General features: G+C 47.4%; 1 protein-coding gene across 1 annotated transcript in view; it reads left to right on the forward strand.

The window, feature by feature from the left end:
* Positions 1-17,311, forward strand: part of LOC144685885 (uncharacterized) — a 282,599-nt gene that overhangs the window by 112,799 nt on the left and 152,489 nt on the right. Inside the window, exons 4-5 of the mRNA XM_078550890.1 lie at positions 5,914-5,921; positions 6,832-6,858. Of these exons, the coding sequence (XP_078407016.1) occupies positions 5,914-5,921; positions 6,832-6,858 (35 nt within the window). The remainder of the gene's footprint in view (positions 1-5,913; positions 5,922-6,831; positions 6,859-17,311) is intronic.

The following is a 17,311-nucleotide window of genomic DNA, read 5'->3' on the forward strand; positions in this document are numbered from 1 at the left end:
AGCAAGGTATTTCTACTTTGTTACTATGTTAATTCATAACAGGTGTATGCAGCAGGACAGCTCTCAGGGGACAGGGTATTGACTTGTCTACCAGTTTAGTTATTAAGTTATTAATTATGATTAAAACATTTTACTTGGGATCAGTGGGGTAGATTTATGTTTTCCCTGCCTGCATATAAAACAACATCTGGATGGAGTGCAAAGAGAATTGCACGCTACTCAGTTTGCCCTTCTGTGGTGGATCTTTTCTGCCCATCGTACAAGTGGGAAGATTGGGCAGGAGAATGACATGCCCTCAACAAAGCCTTCCTGACCTTTCTTCCTTCTGCCTCTTCATTGCCTGACAATAAACAGGAAAAGTAGGCAATGCTTTATGCCTGAGGGTGAAGATGAAAACGTACCCCAGCATTTCATGCTTGAAAATGAGCAAAAAATCAACAAACATCAACTTTCAGCAAAAATCCACAGATACAAAGGGTGTAATGTTTAAAATCAAGGCTAGATTTCTAAATTTTTAGGCATCACCTGGGCAGAGTGCACAGACGAAAACTGGGTGTGGAGGATCCATTAAGTAAGGAGAATTGGACAGCTCTGTTTCAACATGCCGCCTGCAATGACAAATTTTCATTCCATTTAAACCTTATCAAAATTGTAGCAACTAAAAACACTGAAGAAAAGCGTTGTCAAAAGAAATTTTAGGATGTTGCAACAAACACAAATGAATTAAGTCATATTTTACAACAGTAATCTCACTTTAAGAATTCAATCTCAGTGTCATTCATCTATTTTAGATAGCTGCACCAGGTGCAGGGCAGGCTAAAAATGTGAAATCTGCTCGAGACACCCATAACTGTGATGCCTATAATGAGGATCATGCTTACCTGCATTACAGCCTCTCCCAAAGCCCAAATCATCTTCTGTATAAAAGGTTGCATACTGTGTCTTGCATGTATGAGCCAGCTGGCCCAGTTTTACAACCAATTTTCATCATGAGTGAAACCTCAGAGTGAAATCTTATAAAATTGGCTCTCTAGAATCTAGAATATGAGTTGAAATCAGTGAATCCTTAGAAAGGCATGAAACAGGGAGCCCCAGAATGGATTTGTTGAAAAGAAAGTCATTGTTTACTAACCTAAGTGAATTTTCTGAGGAAATCAGAGTGTACAAATAAATGAGAAATGGTGTATATTGTTTATAAAGCTTTTTAAAAGAGACTGCTTACCAAAATTGAGGTCAATAACAGTAAAGTACTGCAGCCTTAATTCACATGAATAGAAGATGGGCTCAGGGACAGAAACCAAAGAGTGCAGGTAAATGGATGTTTTCAGGTTAGTAGAATGCATGCCCAGGAATCTTTGCAGTGATCTCTTTCGTGACTAAATGAGAGGGAATAACTAACTGCGAGGAGTATTGCAGGAGGGCGGCAGCAGTCTAGCAGAGTGAGCAAATAGGCAGCAGATGTAATTTGATGCAGAGAAATGTGAAACAGTGTTTTTGGGAAAAGTAACAGTCAAAGGAAGCATACAGTAAAGTTTTAAACTCTTCACAGAGTGGAAGGATAAAAAGGTCTAGCAATGCAGATCTCACATAGACCTTTAACCGTAAGATCGCAGGTAGAAAAAGGTTTTTAAAAATATAAGTGATCTCCTAGTTTTATACATAGAGCATTGCAGTTAAAAAGAAAGAAATGATGATGGGGAGAAATTCATTCACATAGTGCTGATGCATGGACTGCATCCATTCCCAGGGAGAATTCCCATTCCCAGGGAGCAGGCCCCCTGCTACAATTTAAATTTAAATCTGGTGCCAAGTCAAAGGGCTATGAGGCATCCAACAGCAGTGACATCAATAAGCTGGTTAAGCATCCATTCATGTTAAAGTATTCTCACACACAGTAAACCAGGAAATTAAAAGCACGGAAACTTTTCATTTTTAATTTACATTTTCAGATTGGAAAGTAAATGATAGTGATTAGATTGAATCTAAAATAAAGAACAAACTTTTTAAAATTATTTAAAAATCTGGGGCAGAATTTTCATTCTGGAGACTAAGTTTGGTGACGGGCGGGAAATTCGGCATGATTCCCACTAGGCGATGGGGCGGGTAAACACACACAATCTTCCGCTTTATTAATTATGTATCCTCAAGGAGCTCAGCGAATCTCATGGCGGGCCGTGACCTCATGGGTCAAAGGTCCTGGCGCCATATTTAAACAGCACCTGGACAGTCATTCACTCAATGCAGGCCAGGAGCTCCACATTATTCCTACAGAGAGGAGTCCTTGCAGTCACAATACGTACTGGAGAAGCTCACAGATGTAAGCCACCACATCCCAGGACATATGAGGCCACCTCCGTCACTGCCTTTCGCCCATCTCTAGATAAGAGCATCACTGGCGATACACTCATGGTCGGGCAATGCTCACCATTGCAGCATACCCTGTTTGCCAGTAACTTGATCTCCTTGAGGCCCCACTGCCTTTTGCTGCTAAGGCCCTTGCTCCCCCTGGCCCTGTGCCAACCTGCGATGGGCCCTCCTCCTCATCTGGATAAGAGCCATTACCAAGGAAGGGTTGCCTGCAGCCTGCATCATCGACGCCTCAGTGGATGTGTGAACGAATTGAAGTGATACATTAAGTAAGCATGTCCTTTACAGGTTTCTCTTCATCTCAAAGCCAGCAGGCAAGTGCTAAGCCCTTCACCTGTTCTCTGTTTGGACATGGCATCCCCATCCAATCCCTTCCAGATGAGGGTCAGAGAGGGCCAAAGATGGGTGTTCCTGTGATTCATGCATGACTGAGCATGGAGAAATTGCTCTTGACCAGGGTATGAGAGCCATGTGCAAGAAGTTTCAAGCGGGCACTTGTCGCTTGTCTCCACTACACTTGAAATTCTATAGAGATACCATTGCCTAGAAAGACTAGCTGCATAAGCTCTTGTCAGGCATGACAATTCACCCAGGATGATGGGGGTTTGGAGTGGCATATTGGATGCCGCCCACCAGCCGTACTGCTTGGAGGCATCCACCTCCTTCCCTCCCTTCATCCCTGCCTCTGACTGCAGCCAGTGGCAAATGGCATAGAATGAACAGCTGCTCCACACCTTGCTGAGATCTCAATGTTATGAGACCTAAGAGTGAGGAACAAACCTGCTGCAATGCGGGTTTCACCATAGAGAGGAGAACACAAGTGAGTATCTTTGACATCCAGTTGCCTTATAATTATTAGGGCGTGACTTTAGTCGGCCACATGTGCTTGAAATCCTTGAACTCCACCCACCCGAAAAGACCCTCCTCCCACCATGAGGGATCTCACCGACTGACTGATTGTGTGGTCAAGGTCAGTTTGGAAAAGTGATGTGACTCACCTTTCAAACTCACTCCAGCACCTTCTACCCTCCCCCTGTTACCCACCAACATCCCCCCATCATCATAGACCCATCCAATATCACCATTCCTCTCCCATCTTTCACCCTTGAACCTCCCCATTACCCTGGACCCTACCACGAGCCACCTCCATATGCCTTCCCACCCCTCAAAGCCAATACCCATTACTGTCCCCAAGCCCACCTTGACCCTGCCCCCTCCAATTATCCAAGTCTCTGTGACCCCCTCTGTGACCCACCTGATGAGACCTTCACCTGCCAGACTCTCACCCTGGACCTACCACCCTACCACATCACATTAACCCCTCTGACTGTGACTGTTCCCTTCTATCATCAATATCCTGAGTTCTCCCCCACAGGACCCCACTGTCGACACCACTAATCGCACTCTCTAAGACGCTTCATCCCTCCCCCGGACACTCTCATCCCCCGCTTCCTGGACACTTTTCCCCCCTCCCTTCCCCTGACATTCCCCTCCTTCCCTGGGCACTCTCTCCATCCTTACCCCGTAAGCCTGCCTCTCCTATCCAGCCTTCACTCCACCCTTCCACTCTAACCCTCAGCTTCCAGCCTTCGCCTGCCTCCCTTGTCCAACCTTGATGCAGTGTTTGCTAATGGCACTCGATATGAGTGAAGTTATTTGAGGTCCCCAAGAAGGAGAAAGCAACATCTACTGATCTCAAAGTCATGGATGAGGTGAAGCTCACCAGGTACACACCACTTATGTACAGTTGAATAGCTGAACGTTTTAAACTCTCGTTAGTAGGGAACTTAATTTGAGGTGGAGCTTAAATCCGGCGAGGTAGCCTTTTAATGAACATGCATTAGATGCTAATGCATGCAAATGGGGTTCCCAACATTATTCATCAGGAAGTTCGGCCCGTCCTTTAACCTGCCTTGAAAGCCGAGAGGGCAAAATTCCAACAATTTATCCCACCATCAAGAAACAGATTTTTTGCTTCCTGTCAAATTAGGTGCCCCTGTCCGCCATGATTCCCACTTCTGGCGGGAGTGGAACATTACGCCCTCAGCCTTTAATTATTATGGAGGAATATGACATTCCACAAAAATAAAAATTGTTTTTCAGGGCTAGTGAGGGTGTTTAACAGTAATTATAAAGTTAGTATGGTATTAAAATCTCAGTTACACCTCATTCAAAAAGGGTGTAACTTAGAGGACTTTCACTGGTCACTAACAGCATAAAAATGGACATTTTTCTCAATTCACTAATTACTTAGGGATTGCACCCTGGGGGGACCTCAACAGCACACCCTCCAGTGGAGTGTTATTCTGTGCACATGTGAACTCTCAAAGTTGCTGTCAGTTTGAGTGAGTAATGATGGCGAATGCTACAGATTCACCGTCATTAACACCGCAAAATCCAGGCTATTGTATCAACACTTTGTTTTTGTCCATGGCTTACCACAGGGATGTCATTTATCGAGGCTGGAAAATAGCTTTGGCTCCTCTGGAACCATGCTTCCAGTCTCTCTTTGCTTTCCAGTAGTACTTGACTTTTTTGTAGATCAGCTAGGGGCACCAAAAACTTAGGACGCTGGTTGTTGTCACTGGCAGTGCTGTCCCTATTGCGACAGAGGCTGCAGGATTCCTTGAGGTAGATCTGCACAATTCTGTGACAGTCTCCACAATGAAGCTCAGTTTGAAGAGATAGTGCTCCTCACTTACTGCCAGGCAGCTGTGCTGGGTTTGTAGCTTTGCTATGTGGTGAGTGTACCAAGTTCACCTCTGTTGCTAGCTAAGGTCACTGGCACTGAAAGTAACACCCATAGCTTAAAAGTTTGTGGCTGTAAGAGGAAATTAATACTATTGCTTTAAGGGACAATCTCTCTCATTCAAGAACCTAGATGACATTTAACATCCATTTGAAATGGGAGAGGTTAGTACACAGCACTTTTTGTCTGTGGCAACAGGAACTTGTACACCTGCCTTAAGTGGTATGGGTTAGCAGATTTGCATTGGTATCTTGTATGAGAATGTACACTACCATCAGGGAGACGTAACAGGAATTTCCAGCCTATTTTCTATTCAAACTTGGCCTCTACATTTTATAACTTCAAGATTTCATTTGATCCAGAAAATGTGCAGTAGCATTAGGTTCAAAGCTAAACCTAACTCAGCCATTGGTCAGTTAAGTAATTTTTGATATCATTATACAACTTAACATTCCAAGTTTTTAGCTGTTTAACATCTTACAATAAATGTAAATAGTCCCCCATTGTGAATTTTATTTCATTCCTTTACTAAAATAAGTAAAATTTGTAAATGCAATTATTAATATGACCTACCATAAGTATGTTGACAGGTAAATGTGAGTAACCATAATGGGTTATATTTTGAAATTTGGGCTGCTATCATAGTCTATAAAAATTTCTTTCATGAGCATCATGCATGTTTTCTAAGTTATAAGTCCTTATAGCACAGATTTGTGCCATATAGGCTCGGAGAAAGAAATGTCACAAACAAAACATGATATTTTAATTGATCGTTTTCTCCATCTCTTCTTTTTCAGGATTCCCTGTAAGTATTGTGAATACCATGAAGCTGATTGGGTCCACTGAGTTAAGGAAGCTGATTTCTTCTTTTTCTTTGTCTATTTCACTTTTCATTTGCGCATTTAATCTCAGAAATTTGCATTTCATGTTTAAAAGTATATTTTGGTTAGAAAATTAGAAACAGCTGTTTAGTTTTGCACTCTAAAGATTAACACTGAATGATTGATTGTGCCTATTTTGCAGCAAAATGAACCGATTGACTAAACCCCTCATGTAAGTGTCCTAAAACAGGGTTATCCAACCCGCAGCCCAAGGGCCACATGTACACCTGAACCCTGGCAATTTGGCTGTTAAAATCTAGGCAACTCATTCCTAATTATGCTTATATTTCGTATTTGCTGCATAAATTTTAAAACCCGGAGATATTGAAAGGGCATTTTTTTTAAGCAATGTTTCCGCAGTGGTGGATAAATTCTAAATCAGAACATCATGATTCATTAACATCTGCAACTTGAGATACCTGTAAATTAACAGGAGCATTGATTTAAATATCAGATACGTCACTCTAAGACTTGGGGCACACAATTAAGCAGTCCGAAAAACACAAGTTTGGACACTCGTGCCCTAAACGAGCTTAAGTAATTAAACCATGAACCATTCATTAAATAAATGTTAGTCAGCAAATTTCAGTGTGCTTTAACCAATGCTCGTGCACGGGGATGAGAAGCACTGTAATGAAAGAGATGGTTTTTTTCTGCTGCTTGAGTTGTTTCTGCAGCACTACTGTCCAGCAGTTTGTGTAAGTTATATTTAATGAGTTTTAATTTTCAATTTTTGTCATGTAGCTCGAGAGAATGATTATTTTTGAGATACAGAAAATATGGCTTTGTGATAATGTTTTCTGTTTTGTTGTTTCATTCATTCTGCATCTGCAGGGGGCACCAGGAAGAGATGGTTATCCGGTAAATGGCAATTAAGTTTACATTTATTTTATATTTCCTCTGCATTTCCAATGTAATTAAAGGTGCCACAGTCTTCATTTTCAGGTGGTGCATCAAAGTAATAGGAATAACGTTCCTAATAAAGTGTAAGCAACACTATAAAATATTTCCTCATAATCATACAATTGAAAAATAATCCTGTCACTTGCCAGGTAATATAATTTTTACCAGTAAACTAAAATTGATTCAGCATGATTATTCGGCAGAATTGTCCCAGATTTGCAATAAATGCAGCAGCGGGCAGGAAATCTGCCATTTTACAGCTACAATGGCGGCTTCTCACACCGTATCATCCCAATCCCGCCACATTAATTATGCATTCCCAGGAAACACGCTATTTCCATGGTGGGCGCACTCTCATTCGCCTGCCATACTATCACTTCACTGCCTCATCACGCCGGGTACCACATTTAGCGCAGGAGCGCGCACACCTCTCAGTGTTTCCAGCCCACGACTGTTGCACAGAAGACATGGCCCTGAAAGTCAAAAAGACTGCAGCCCCCGGTTTAATGACGCGTCCCTCAGCGCCGTTTGGATGCAGTGGAGGTCCGCCGTGATGTCCTCTACCCATGCTCTGGCTGTAGGATGAGCAGCAGCATCACTAATCCAGCATGGGAGGCGGTGGCAGTGGTGGTCACCGCCAATGCCTCACAAAAGAAGATAGCCATGCAGTGTCACTACAAGATGAATGATCTCATCTGTTCTGCCATGGTAAGTCACTCTTTTCATCACTCTCAACTCACACACTCACAAACCCATCACACTTCCACAGGGATCTCACACCTCAAGGGACAACACCACTAACTCTCACACACACCCTCACATCTTCCTCAGGCCCATATCCTCTGGAGCTCACGCCCTCATCCCGTTCATGTCTCCAATGACCACACAAACATTCCACGCAGTGCTATGTGTCCTGCTCACACTCTCTCCATCTGTTTTTATGCAGGAGAAGCCTGCTCACATCAGCAGGGAAAGGTCCCAGACTGGGGGGTGGAGTGACCCACATTAGGCCTCTCACTCACTTTGAGGAGTGTGCCATCGCGCTGACTGGTGAGGATGTGGACCATGTCTGCAGTGACAGTGAGGTCGGCGGCTAATGCCCAAATGAGGATCCTGCACCACATCATCCCTCTCTCAATGCAAATGTGAGTGCTCTCTCTCTCTCTCCTGCTTTTGACTCTGCTGCCATGCACTAATTATCTCTACTTTAGTTCACAGGGAGCTCTGCCAAGTGACCAACACCCTCAGCCAGCCGGTCCCTCAGCTCCATCCACGTCCTCACCTCCATCCAGGAGGACACCTTCTCCATGGAAGAGCTGGAAATAAGCAGCATGGAAGACCATTCACAGCGCTTACCCACACCCTGCACCAGCACAGAGACAGACACCTCAGTGGGATCTAGATCTAGAGCAGGCTCAGGTTCACAATCTGGTGGTCACCACACAGATACGTGTCCGCAGCAGGAGGAGGCAGGTGCGGCCAAGCTCCCCGTCATTTGGAGGACTGCTGGGGAAGAGGCATCTGTGAGGTCTGAGTCAGGTGACAAACCTTTGGATTTGGCCTTCCAACTCACCTTGGAAAGTCAGCAGAAGGCGGGGGAGTATCACACACAGCTGTTGGAAGCCCTCAACAGAGTGGCACACAAGTTGGACAACTGCATCTGTCTGCTCCCTGATGAAGTGGTGCCCACATGTGTGCGTATGGAGGTCTCCATGAGGAGGATGGCGGACACCATGGAGACCCTGGTCCAGCAGAACATGGAGATGTGTGCAGACCTGCATCCCACCACGTGAGCCATGGGCAAGCTCCTGCAGTGGCAACGCAGAGGAAAACAGGGCAGCTCGATGTCCCTGAGGAGCTCCTTCCCCTCAAGGAGTCAGGCTGGGGCCCCTGGGCACCCGAAGGGAGGAGTAGCAGCAGCTGGACACCCCTGGGTCATCCACTCAGGAATCTTAGAGGCTGCCCTCTATCTCCAAGTCCCCATTGCCTGTGACCCCCTCAACCTCATCCCCTGTCACTGCAGAGGGAGAGCTGGCCCACAGGAGGACAGCCAAAGTAAGTCAGGGCCCTCAAGGCCTCGGCTCCCCAGCGGGCGCACTCCAAAGGCATCATGGGCAACAGGGCCAACCATTGCACAGGCTGTCTCCACCCCTCCTGCAGATGTCAGGGCAGCACCTAGAAGTCTAAGGCATTCAAAAGTTAAGAAAATCTGATCACAGTTGGTTGCAAGGGTGAACACATTTTGTCACTTTACAATCTGGAAATATATTCACTTTCACTGAATAATTTGTAATGGTGTCTTTCAGCTTCATTGACAAGCTTTGCGAGTCCTCCCACTGCATCACCCACCACCCCGCACTAGCAGTTCAGCTGTAGGCAGCTGGTGCATGAGCGATTCTGGAGGGAGAAATGTGTGTGTGGCAGAGCCTTTTGGAGCCTCGTGCAAGCACTCTCCCACACACACGGATCCTCCCCCTATCACACTCACCTCAATGCCCTGAGTATTTTCACTGCTGCCTGCTGGGGTTCACTTTCAGTTGTCCATCTGAGCTGACCTGCATCTACGCCCACCCACTGATCACACTCCCATGCAGCACCTGATCTCACCACCATGAGTCTCATTTCATTTTCGATTTAGCCAGCATGGTAGAAATACATTCTTTCTTTCACTCTCCTGTCCTTTGCCCTCCCCAAGTCGCCCGTTTCCTTTCCCCATCACTGTTGACCCCCCGGCATCATCTTCCACCTCCCCTTCGTGACCTACCACCCACAACCCTTTTCCTTCAGGAACGTCCAGGCGAACGTGCACGTTCCCTTCCTTCCTGAAAATCCCACCTCCATTCACATTAACCTCCCCAACCTCCTCCTTCCCACCCCCAGGGTCTGCGAGTCCCCACCAACCACCGTCAACATCTCTTCTACCGACACCATTGAACCCTCACCCTAGCGCCTCACTCTGCCGTCCGTCATTCTCACTATTCCCTCATACCACATCCACCCTTAGTTCACACCCCAGGAGCAATCATGGACTCATCAGAGACCTCTCTTGCATGTTCACTTGGACATCCCCACCTCCAGACTCCTCCTCTATTCCAGACTTCTTCCTCCCCAGAAATCCTCAACCCCCACCCTCCCCTGGAACCCCTTTCCCCCTTGGAACTTCTTCCCCCCTCCCTTAGCCCTTCTCCCGCCCCACAACTCCCCCCCACCTTAGTCCTTCCCCCTTCCTGAATCCTTCCTCCACCCTTACTTCTTCCTCCATCCTTACTCAGCCCCTCCTCCACACTCCTTCCTGCCCCTGGATTCCTTCCTCCCCCTGGACTCCCACCCCTTTCCACACTCCTTCCTCCCCTAGACACCTTCCTTCCCCTGGACTCCCACCCTTTTCTGCATTTCTTCCTCCCCCCCACTGAACTCTTGCCTCCCCCTGGACTCCTTCCCCTCTCCGTACTCCTGGGACCCCTCCGAACTCCATCCCTTCCACCTTCTATTACCCCTTATATCTACCTCCCCAGTTGCTGTTTTCTCGCCGTTACCCCCTCCTCCCCCCTTAGTCCCTCCCCCCCCCAGCCTCCCCAATGACACCTTCGCTCCCCCTCCCAACCTCCCCCCTGACACCTTTGTTCATCCCATCCCAACCTCACCCCCCCTGACACCTCTCCCTCTCCCAGTCCATAAGACCATAAGACATAGGAGCAGAAATTTGGCCATTCGGCCCATCGAGTCTGCTCCGCCATTCAATCGTGGCTGATAAGTTTCTCAACCCCATTCTCCCACCTTCTCCCCATAACCTTTGATCCCCTTACCAATCAAGAACCTATCTATCTCGGTCTTAAATACACTCAATGACCTGGCCTCCACAGCCTTCTGTGGAAATGAATTCCATAGATTCACCACTCTCTGGCTAAAGAAGTTTCTCCTCATCTCTGTTCTAAAAGGTCTTCCCTTTACTCTGAGGCTGTGCCCTCAGGTCCTAGTCTCTCCTACTAATGGAAACAGCTTCCCCACATCCACTCTATGCAGGCCTTTCAGTATTCTGTAAGTTTCAATCAGATCCCCCCTCATCCTTCTAAACTCCATCGAGTATAGACCCAGAGTCCTCAAACGTTCCTCATAAGTTAAGCCTTTCATTCCTGGGATAATTCCCGTGAACCTCCTCTGGACCCTCTCCAGGGCCAGCACATCCTTCCTGAGATACGGGGATCAAAATTGCTCACAATATTCTAAATGTGGTCTGACCAGAGCCTTATAAAGCCTCAGGAGCACATCCCTGCTTTTATATTTTAGTTCTCTCGAAATAAATGCCAACATTGCATTTGCCTTTCTAACTACCGACTCAACCTGCAAGTTAACCTAAAGAGAATCCTGGACTAGGACTCCCAAGTCCCTTTGCACTTCAGATTTCTGAATTCTCTCCCCATTTAGAAAATAGTCTATGCCTCTATTCTTCCTACCAAAGTGCATGACCTCACACTTCCCCACGTTGTATTCCATCTGCCACTTCTTTGCCCATTCTCCTAACCTGTCCAAATCCTTCTGCAGCCTCCCCGCCTCCTCAATACTACCTGTCCCTCCACCTATCTTTGTATCATCTGCAAACTTAGCCAGAATGCCCTCAGTTCCTTCATCTAGATCATTAATGTATAAAGTGAAAAGTTGTGGTCCCAACACTGACCCTTGCGGAACTCCACTAGTCACCGGCCGCCATCCTGACCCCTTTATCCCCAATCTCTGCCTCCTGCCAGACAGCCAATCTTCTATCCATCCTAGTACTTTGCCTCTAACACCATGGGCTCTTATCTTACTGAGCAGCCTCCTGTGCAACACCTTGTCAAAGGCCTTCTGGAAGTCCAAGTAGATAACATCCATTGGCTCTCCTTTGTCTAACCTGCTCGTTACCTCCTCAAAGAATTCTAACAGATTTGTCAGGCATGACCTCCCCTTGATGAAACCATGCTGACTTTGCCCTATTTTACCATGCACTTCCAAATATTCTGAAATCTCATCCTTAATAATGGACTCTAAAATCTTACCAATGACCGAGGTCAGGCTGATCGGCCTGTAATTTTCCATCTTTTGCCTCACTCCCTTCTTAAACAGGGGGGTTACATCAGCGATTTTCCAGTCCTCTGGAACCCTACCTGACTCCAGTGATTCCTGAAAGATCACCACTAACGCCTCCACTATCTCTTCAGCTATCTCCTTCAGAACTCTGGGGTGTAATCCATCTGGTCCAGGTGATTTATCCACCTTCAGACTTTTCAGTTTTCCTAGCACCTTCTCCTTGGTAATGGCCACCATACTCACCTCTGCCCCCCGACTCTCTTGAATTTTGGGGATGTTACTCGTGTCTTCTTCCATGAAGACTGATGCAAAGTACCTATTCAGTTCCTCTGCCATTTCTTTGTTCCGCATTATTACCTCTCCAGCGTCATTTTCCAGCAGCCCAATGTCCACTTTTGCCTCTCTTACCCTTTATATATCTAAAAAAAACTCTTGCAATCTTCTTTTATATTACTGGTTAGTTTACCCTCATATTTAATCTTCTCCCTCCTTATTTCTTTTTTAGTTGTCCTCTGTTGGTCTTTGTAGGCTTCCCAATCCCCTGGCTTCCCACTGCTCTTCGCCACATTGTATGCTTTCTCTTTAGCTTTTATGCTGTCCCTGACTTCCCTTGTCAGCCATGGTTGCCTCGTCCTCCCTTTAGCATGCTTCTTCTTAGGGATGAATTTTTGCTGTGTCTCCCAAATTACTCCCAGAAACTCCTGCCATTGCTGTTCCACTGTCTTTCCTGCTAGGCTCATCTCCCAGTCAATTCTAGCCAGCTCCTCCCTCATGCCTCTGTAGTTACCTTTATTCAACTGTAATACCGTTACATCTGATTCCAGCTTTTTCCTCTCAAATTGCAGGGTAAATTCTCTCATATTATGGTCACTTCCTTCTAAGGGTTCCTTCACCTTAAGCTCCCTTATCAAATCTGCCTCATTACACATCACTAAATCTAGAATTGCCTGTTCCCTAGTGGGCTCCACCACAAGCTGCTCCAAAAAGCCATCTCATAGACATTCCACAAATTCCTTTTCTTGGGATCCACTACCAAACTGATTTTTCCAGTCTACCTGCATATTGAAATCCCCCATGATCACTGTAACCTTGCCTTCCTTACATGTCTTTTCTATCTCCTGGTGTATCTTGTGCCCCAGATCCTGACTACTATTCGGAGGCCTGTACATAACTCCTATTATGGTTTTTTTAGCTTTGCGGTTCCTCGACTCTACCCACACAGATTCTACATCATCTGGGCCTACGTCATTTCTTGCTATCGATTTAATTTCATTTCTTACTAACAAAGCAACCCCACCCCCTCTGCCAACCTGCCTATCTTTTCGATAGGATGTATATCCTTGGATATTTAGCTCCCAGTCCTGATCCCCCTGCAGCCATGTCTCCGCGATGCCCACCACATCATACCTGCCAATTTCAATCTGCGCCACAAGCTCATTTACCTTATTTCGTATACTGCGTGCATTCAGATACAACACCTTCAGTCCTGTATTTCCCGTCCCCTTTCTCATTGTTGTCCCTTTATCTGATGTGCTTGAAGTTAGATTCCTAGCCCTTTCCAAACACTCTGTCCTATTTTGTGTTCTAGAGACTTTAATAGCCTCTCCTGAGCTCTCCTTTCTTTTCAGTTTTTTCATAATTTTCCATGATTTTGAATCCACCCCCCCACATGCTAACCTGCTGCTTTGTTTCCCATTGGTCATACTTCTTGGAGTTTTACCCTTCCCTTCCTTTCCCCCCCACTTTCTAGTTTAAAGTCCTGTTGACCACCCTATTTACCCTTTTCACTAGAACATTGGCCCCAGATTGGTTCAGGTGGAGACCGTCTCAATGGTACAGATCCCTCCTGTTCCAATACTGATGCCAGTGCCCCACGAAATGGAACCCCTCTTTCCCGCACCACTCCTTTAGCCACGTGTTTACTTCCCTTATTCTCGCGTCCCTATGCCAATTTGCACGTGGCTCGGGTAGTAATCCGGAGATTATAACCCTTGAGGACCTGTTCTTTAATTTATTTCCTAGTTCCTGATAATCCTCAAACAGGTCCTCTTTCCTAGTCTTACCTATGTTATTTGTCCTGACGTGGACCACAACAACTGGATCCTCCCCCTCCCTCTCCAAAATCCTTTCAAGCCGGTCAGAGATGTCCCTCACCCTGGCACCGGGCAGGCAACATACCATGCAGGACTCTCGATCCTGTTTACAAAGGAAGCTATCAATTCCCCTAATTATAGAATCCTCTACAACTACCACTCCCCCATCTTGAATGGCCTCCTGTGCCACGGTGCCGTGGTCAGCTGGTTCATCCTCCCTACAGCCCTCTTCCTCATCCACACAGGGAGCAAGCACCTTGTACCTGTTGGACAAGGTCAAGAGCTGAAGCTCCTCTGTTCCTGAACACAGGATCCTTCTACCTGCCTCACTTGCAGTCACACCCTGCTGACCCTGACCACTGACTGGACTTGAGGTACTTAATCTACCGGGTGTGACCGCCTCCTGATACAAAGCGTCCAGGTAACTCTCCCCCTCCCGGATGTGCCGCAGTGTCCAGAGCTCGGACTCCAGCTCATCAATTCTGAGCCGGAGTTCCTCCAGCAACCAACACTTGCTGCAGATGTGGTCACTGCAGCTCGCAATGGGATCTGACAGCTCCCACATCATACAGCTACAGCACATCACCTGCCCAGCCATCTCTACTTAGATAATTAATTTATTAATTAGCTTTGCAGTGTTTTTTTTTTCAAATTTGGTGCAGATTTCCTACCAACCAATCAGGTCACAGCTTTCCTGTGACGTCACTTTTTCAGTTCTATCCTGTGTCTCCGCCGCTCTCCTCGTGTTCTTTTATCCTGTGTCTCCGCCGCTCTCCTCGTGCTCTTTTATCCTGTGTCTCCGCCGCTCTCCTCGTGCTCTTTTATCCTGTGTCTCCGCCGCTCTCCTCGTGCTCTTTTATCCTGTGTCTCCGCCGCTCTCCTCGTGCTCTTTTATCCTGTGTCTCTGCTGCTCTCCTCACGCTCTAATTATCCTGCATCTCCGCCACTCTCCTCACGCTCTAATTATCCTGCATCTCCGCCGCTCTCCTCACGCTCTTTTATCCTGTGTCTCCACTCTCCTCGCGCTCTTTTATCCTGTGTCTCCGCCGCTCTCCTCACGCTCTTTTATCCTGTGTCTCCGCCGCTCTCCTCGCGCTCTTTTATCCTGTGTCTCCGCCGCTCTCCTCGTGCTCTTTTATCCTGCATCTCCGCCGCTCTCCTCGTGCTCTTTTATCCTGTGTCTCCACTCTCCTCGCGCTCTTTTATCCTGTGCCTCCGTCGCTCTCCTCACGCTCTAATTATCCTGCATCTCTGCCACTCTCCTCGCGCTCTTTTATCCTGCGTCTCCGCAGCTCTCCTCGTGCTCTTTTATCCTGTGTCTCCGCCGCTCTTGCGCTCTTTTATCCTATGTCTCCGCCGCTCTTCTCGTGCTCTTTTATCCTGTGTCTCCGCCGCTGTCCTCGCGCTCTTTTATCCTGTGTCTCCACCACTCTCCTCACACTCTTTTATCCTACGTCTCCGCCGCTCTCCTCGCACTCTTTTATCCTACGTCTCCGCCGCTCTCCTCGTGCTTTTTTATCCTGTGTCTCCGCCGCTCTCCTCGTGCTCTTTTATCCTGTGTCTCCGCCGCTCTCCTCGTGCTCTTTTATCCTGCGTCTCCGCCGCTCTCCTCGTGCTCTTTTATCCTGCGTCTCTGCTGCTCTCCTCACGCTCTAATTATCCTGCATCTCCGCCACTCTCCTCGCGCTCTTTTATCCTGTGCCTCCGTTGCTCTCCTCACGCTCTAATTATCCTGCATCTCTGCCACTCTCCTCGCGCTCTTTTATCCTGCGTCTCCGCAGCTCTCCTCGTGCTCTTTTATCCTGTGTCTCCGCCGCTCTTGCGCTCTTTTATCCTATGTCTCCGCCGCTCTTCTCGTGCTCTTTTATCCTGTGTCTCCGCCGCTGTCCTCGCGCTCTTTTATCCTGTGTCTCCACCACTCTCCTCGCACTCTTTTATCCTACGTCTCCGCCGCTCTCCTCGCACTCTTTTATCCTACGTCTCCGCCGCTCTCCTCGTGCTTTTTTATCCTGTGTCTCCGCCGCTCTCCTCGTGCTCTTTTATCCTGTGTCTCCGCCGCTCTCCTCGTGCTCTTTTATCCTGCGTCTCCGCCGCTCTCCTCTTGCTCTTTTATCCTGCGTCTCTGCTGCTCTCCTCACGCTCTAATTATCCTGCATCTCCGCCGCTCTCCTCACGCTCTTTTATCCTGTGTCTCCACTCTCCTCGCGCTCTTTTATCCTGTGTCTCCGCCGCTCTCCTCACGCTCTTTTATCCTGTGTCTCCGCCGCTCTCCTCGTGCTCTTTTATCCTGTGTCTCCGCCGCTCTCCTCGCGCTCTTTTATCCTGTGTATCCGCCGCTATCCTCGCGTTCTTTTATCCTGTGTCTCCGCCGCTCTCCTCGCGTTCTTTTATCCTGTGTCTCCGCTCTCCTCGCGCTCTTTTATCCTGTGTCTCCGCCGCTCTCCTCGTGCTCTTTTATCCTGTGTCTCCGCTCTCCTCGCGCTCTTTTATCCTGTGTCTCCACCTCTCTTCTCGCGTTCTTTTATCCTGTGTCTCCGCCGCTCTCCTTGTGCTCTTTTATCCTGTGTCTCCGCCGCTCTCCTCACACCCTTTTATCCTGTGTCGATTCTAGAATTTGGTCTTGCACCCCCTAGTACATTGTCCTCTCCCAAGCACAGCTGATCCTTCCTCTCCAACCCACAACCGTGACTTTCCAACTTCTGTGAGCTGCTTAGCAGCAGAGTCATGCTCCGTGTCTGTGAGAATCCACCCAGCGTGCCATGGACGTGCCACCAGGATCCCGTTGCTGTCGGGCTCCAGCATCTTCTACTCCTCAGATGTCTGCGATGTGAGCAAGGCCATTTCACACTTGTCAAGAAGTGTCCTGCACCGTTGTGTTTTCCTGCCGATATGGGCAGACAATCCAGCAGTGGGGGTTGATTCTGGCCGGCTGGTCTCAGAATGTTATGCAGATGTTCCCGACGTCCGATGGTGGGAGACGTGGCCCATCATCGATGGGCTGAATGGATGATCACAAACTGGTTTCACAACGTCGTGAAACCAATTTTGGCCTTCTCACCATATTGTCCACTCACGCCACCAAACATGCCCAACACCAGCGGGCATGGAAAATTACACCCATTGTGATCCACTTCTGCTCTTACTTGACTACATAAGTGCTTTGGCTCAGAATTTCCCAACAGAAGATTAAACAAGAGATTTCATTCACAGAAATTGCAAAAATGTATATTGAATATCCTCAATATTGTGGCAGG

The sequence above is a fragment of the Cetorhinus maximus genome, chromosome 10 (genome assembly GCF_964194155.1).
Source record: "Cetorhinus maximus chromosome 10, sCetMax3.hap1.1, whole genome shotgun sequence".
Taxonomy (NCBI): Eukaryota; Metazoa; Chordata; class Chondrichthyes; order Lamniformes; family Cetorhinidae; genus Cetorhinus; species Cetorhinus maximus.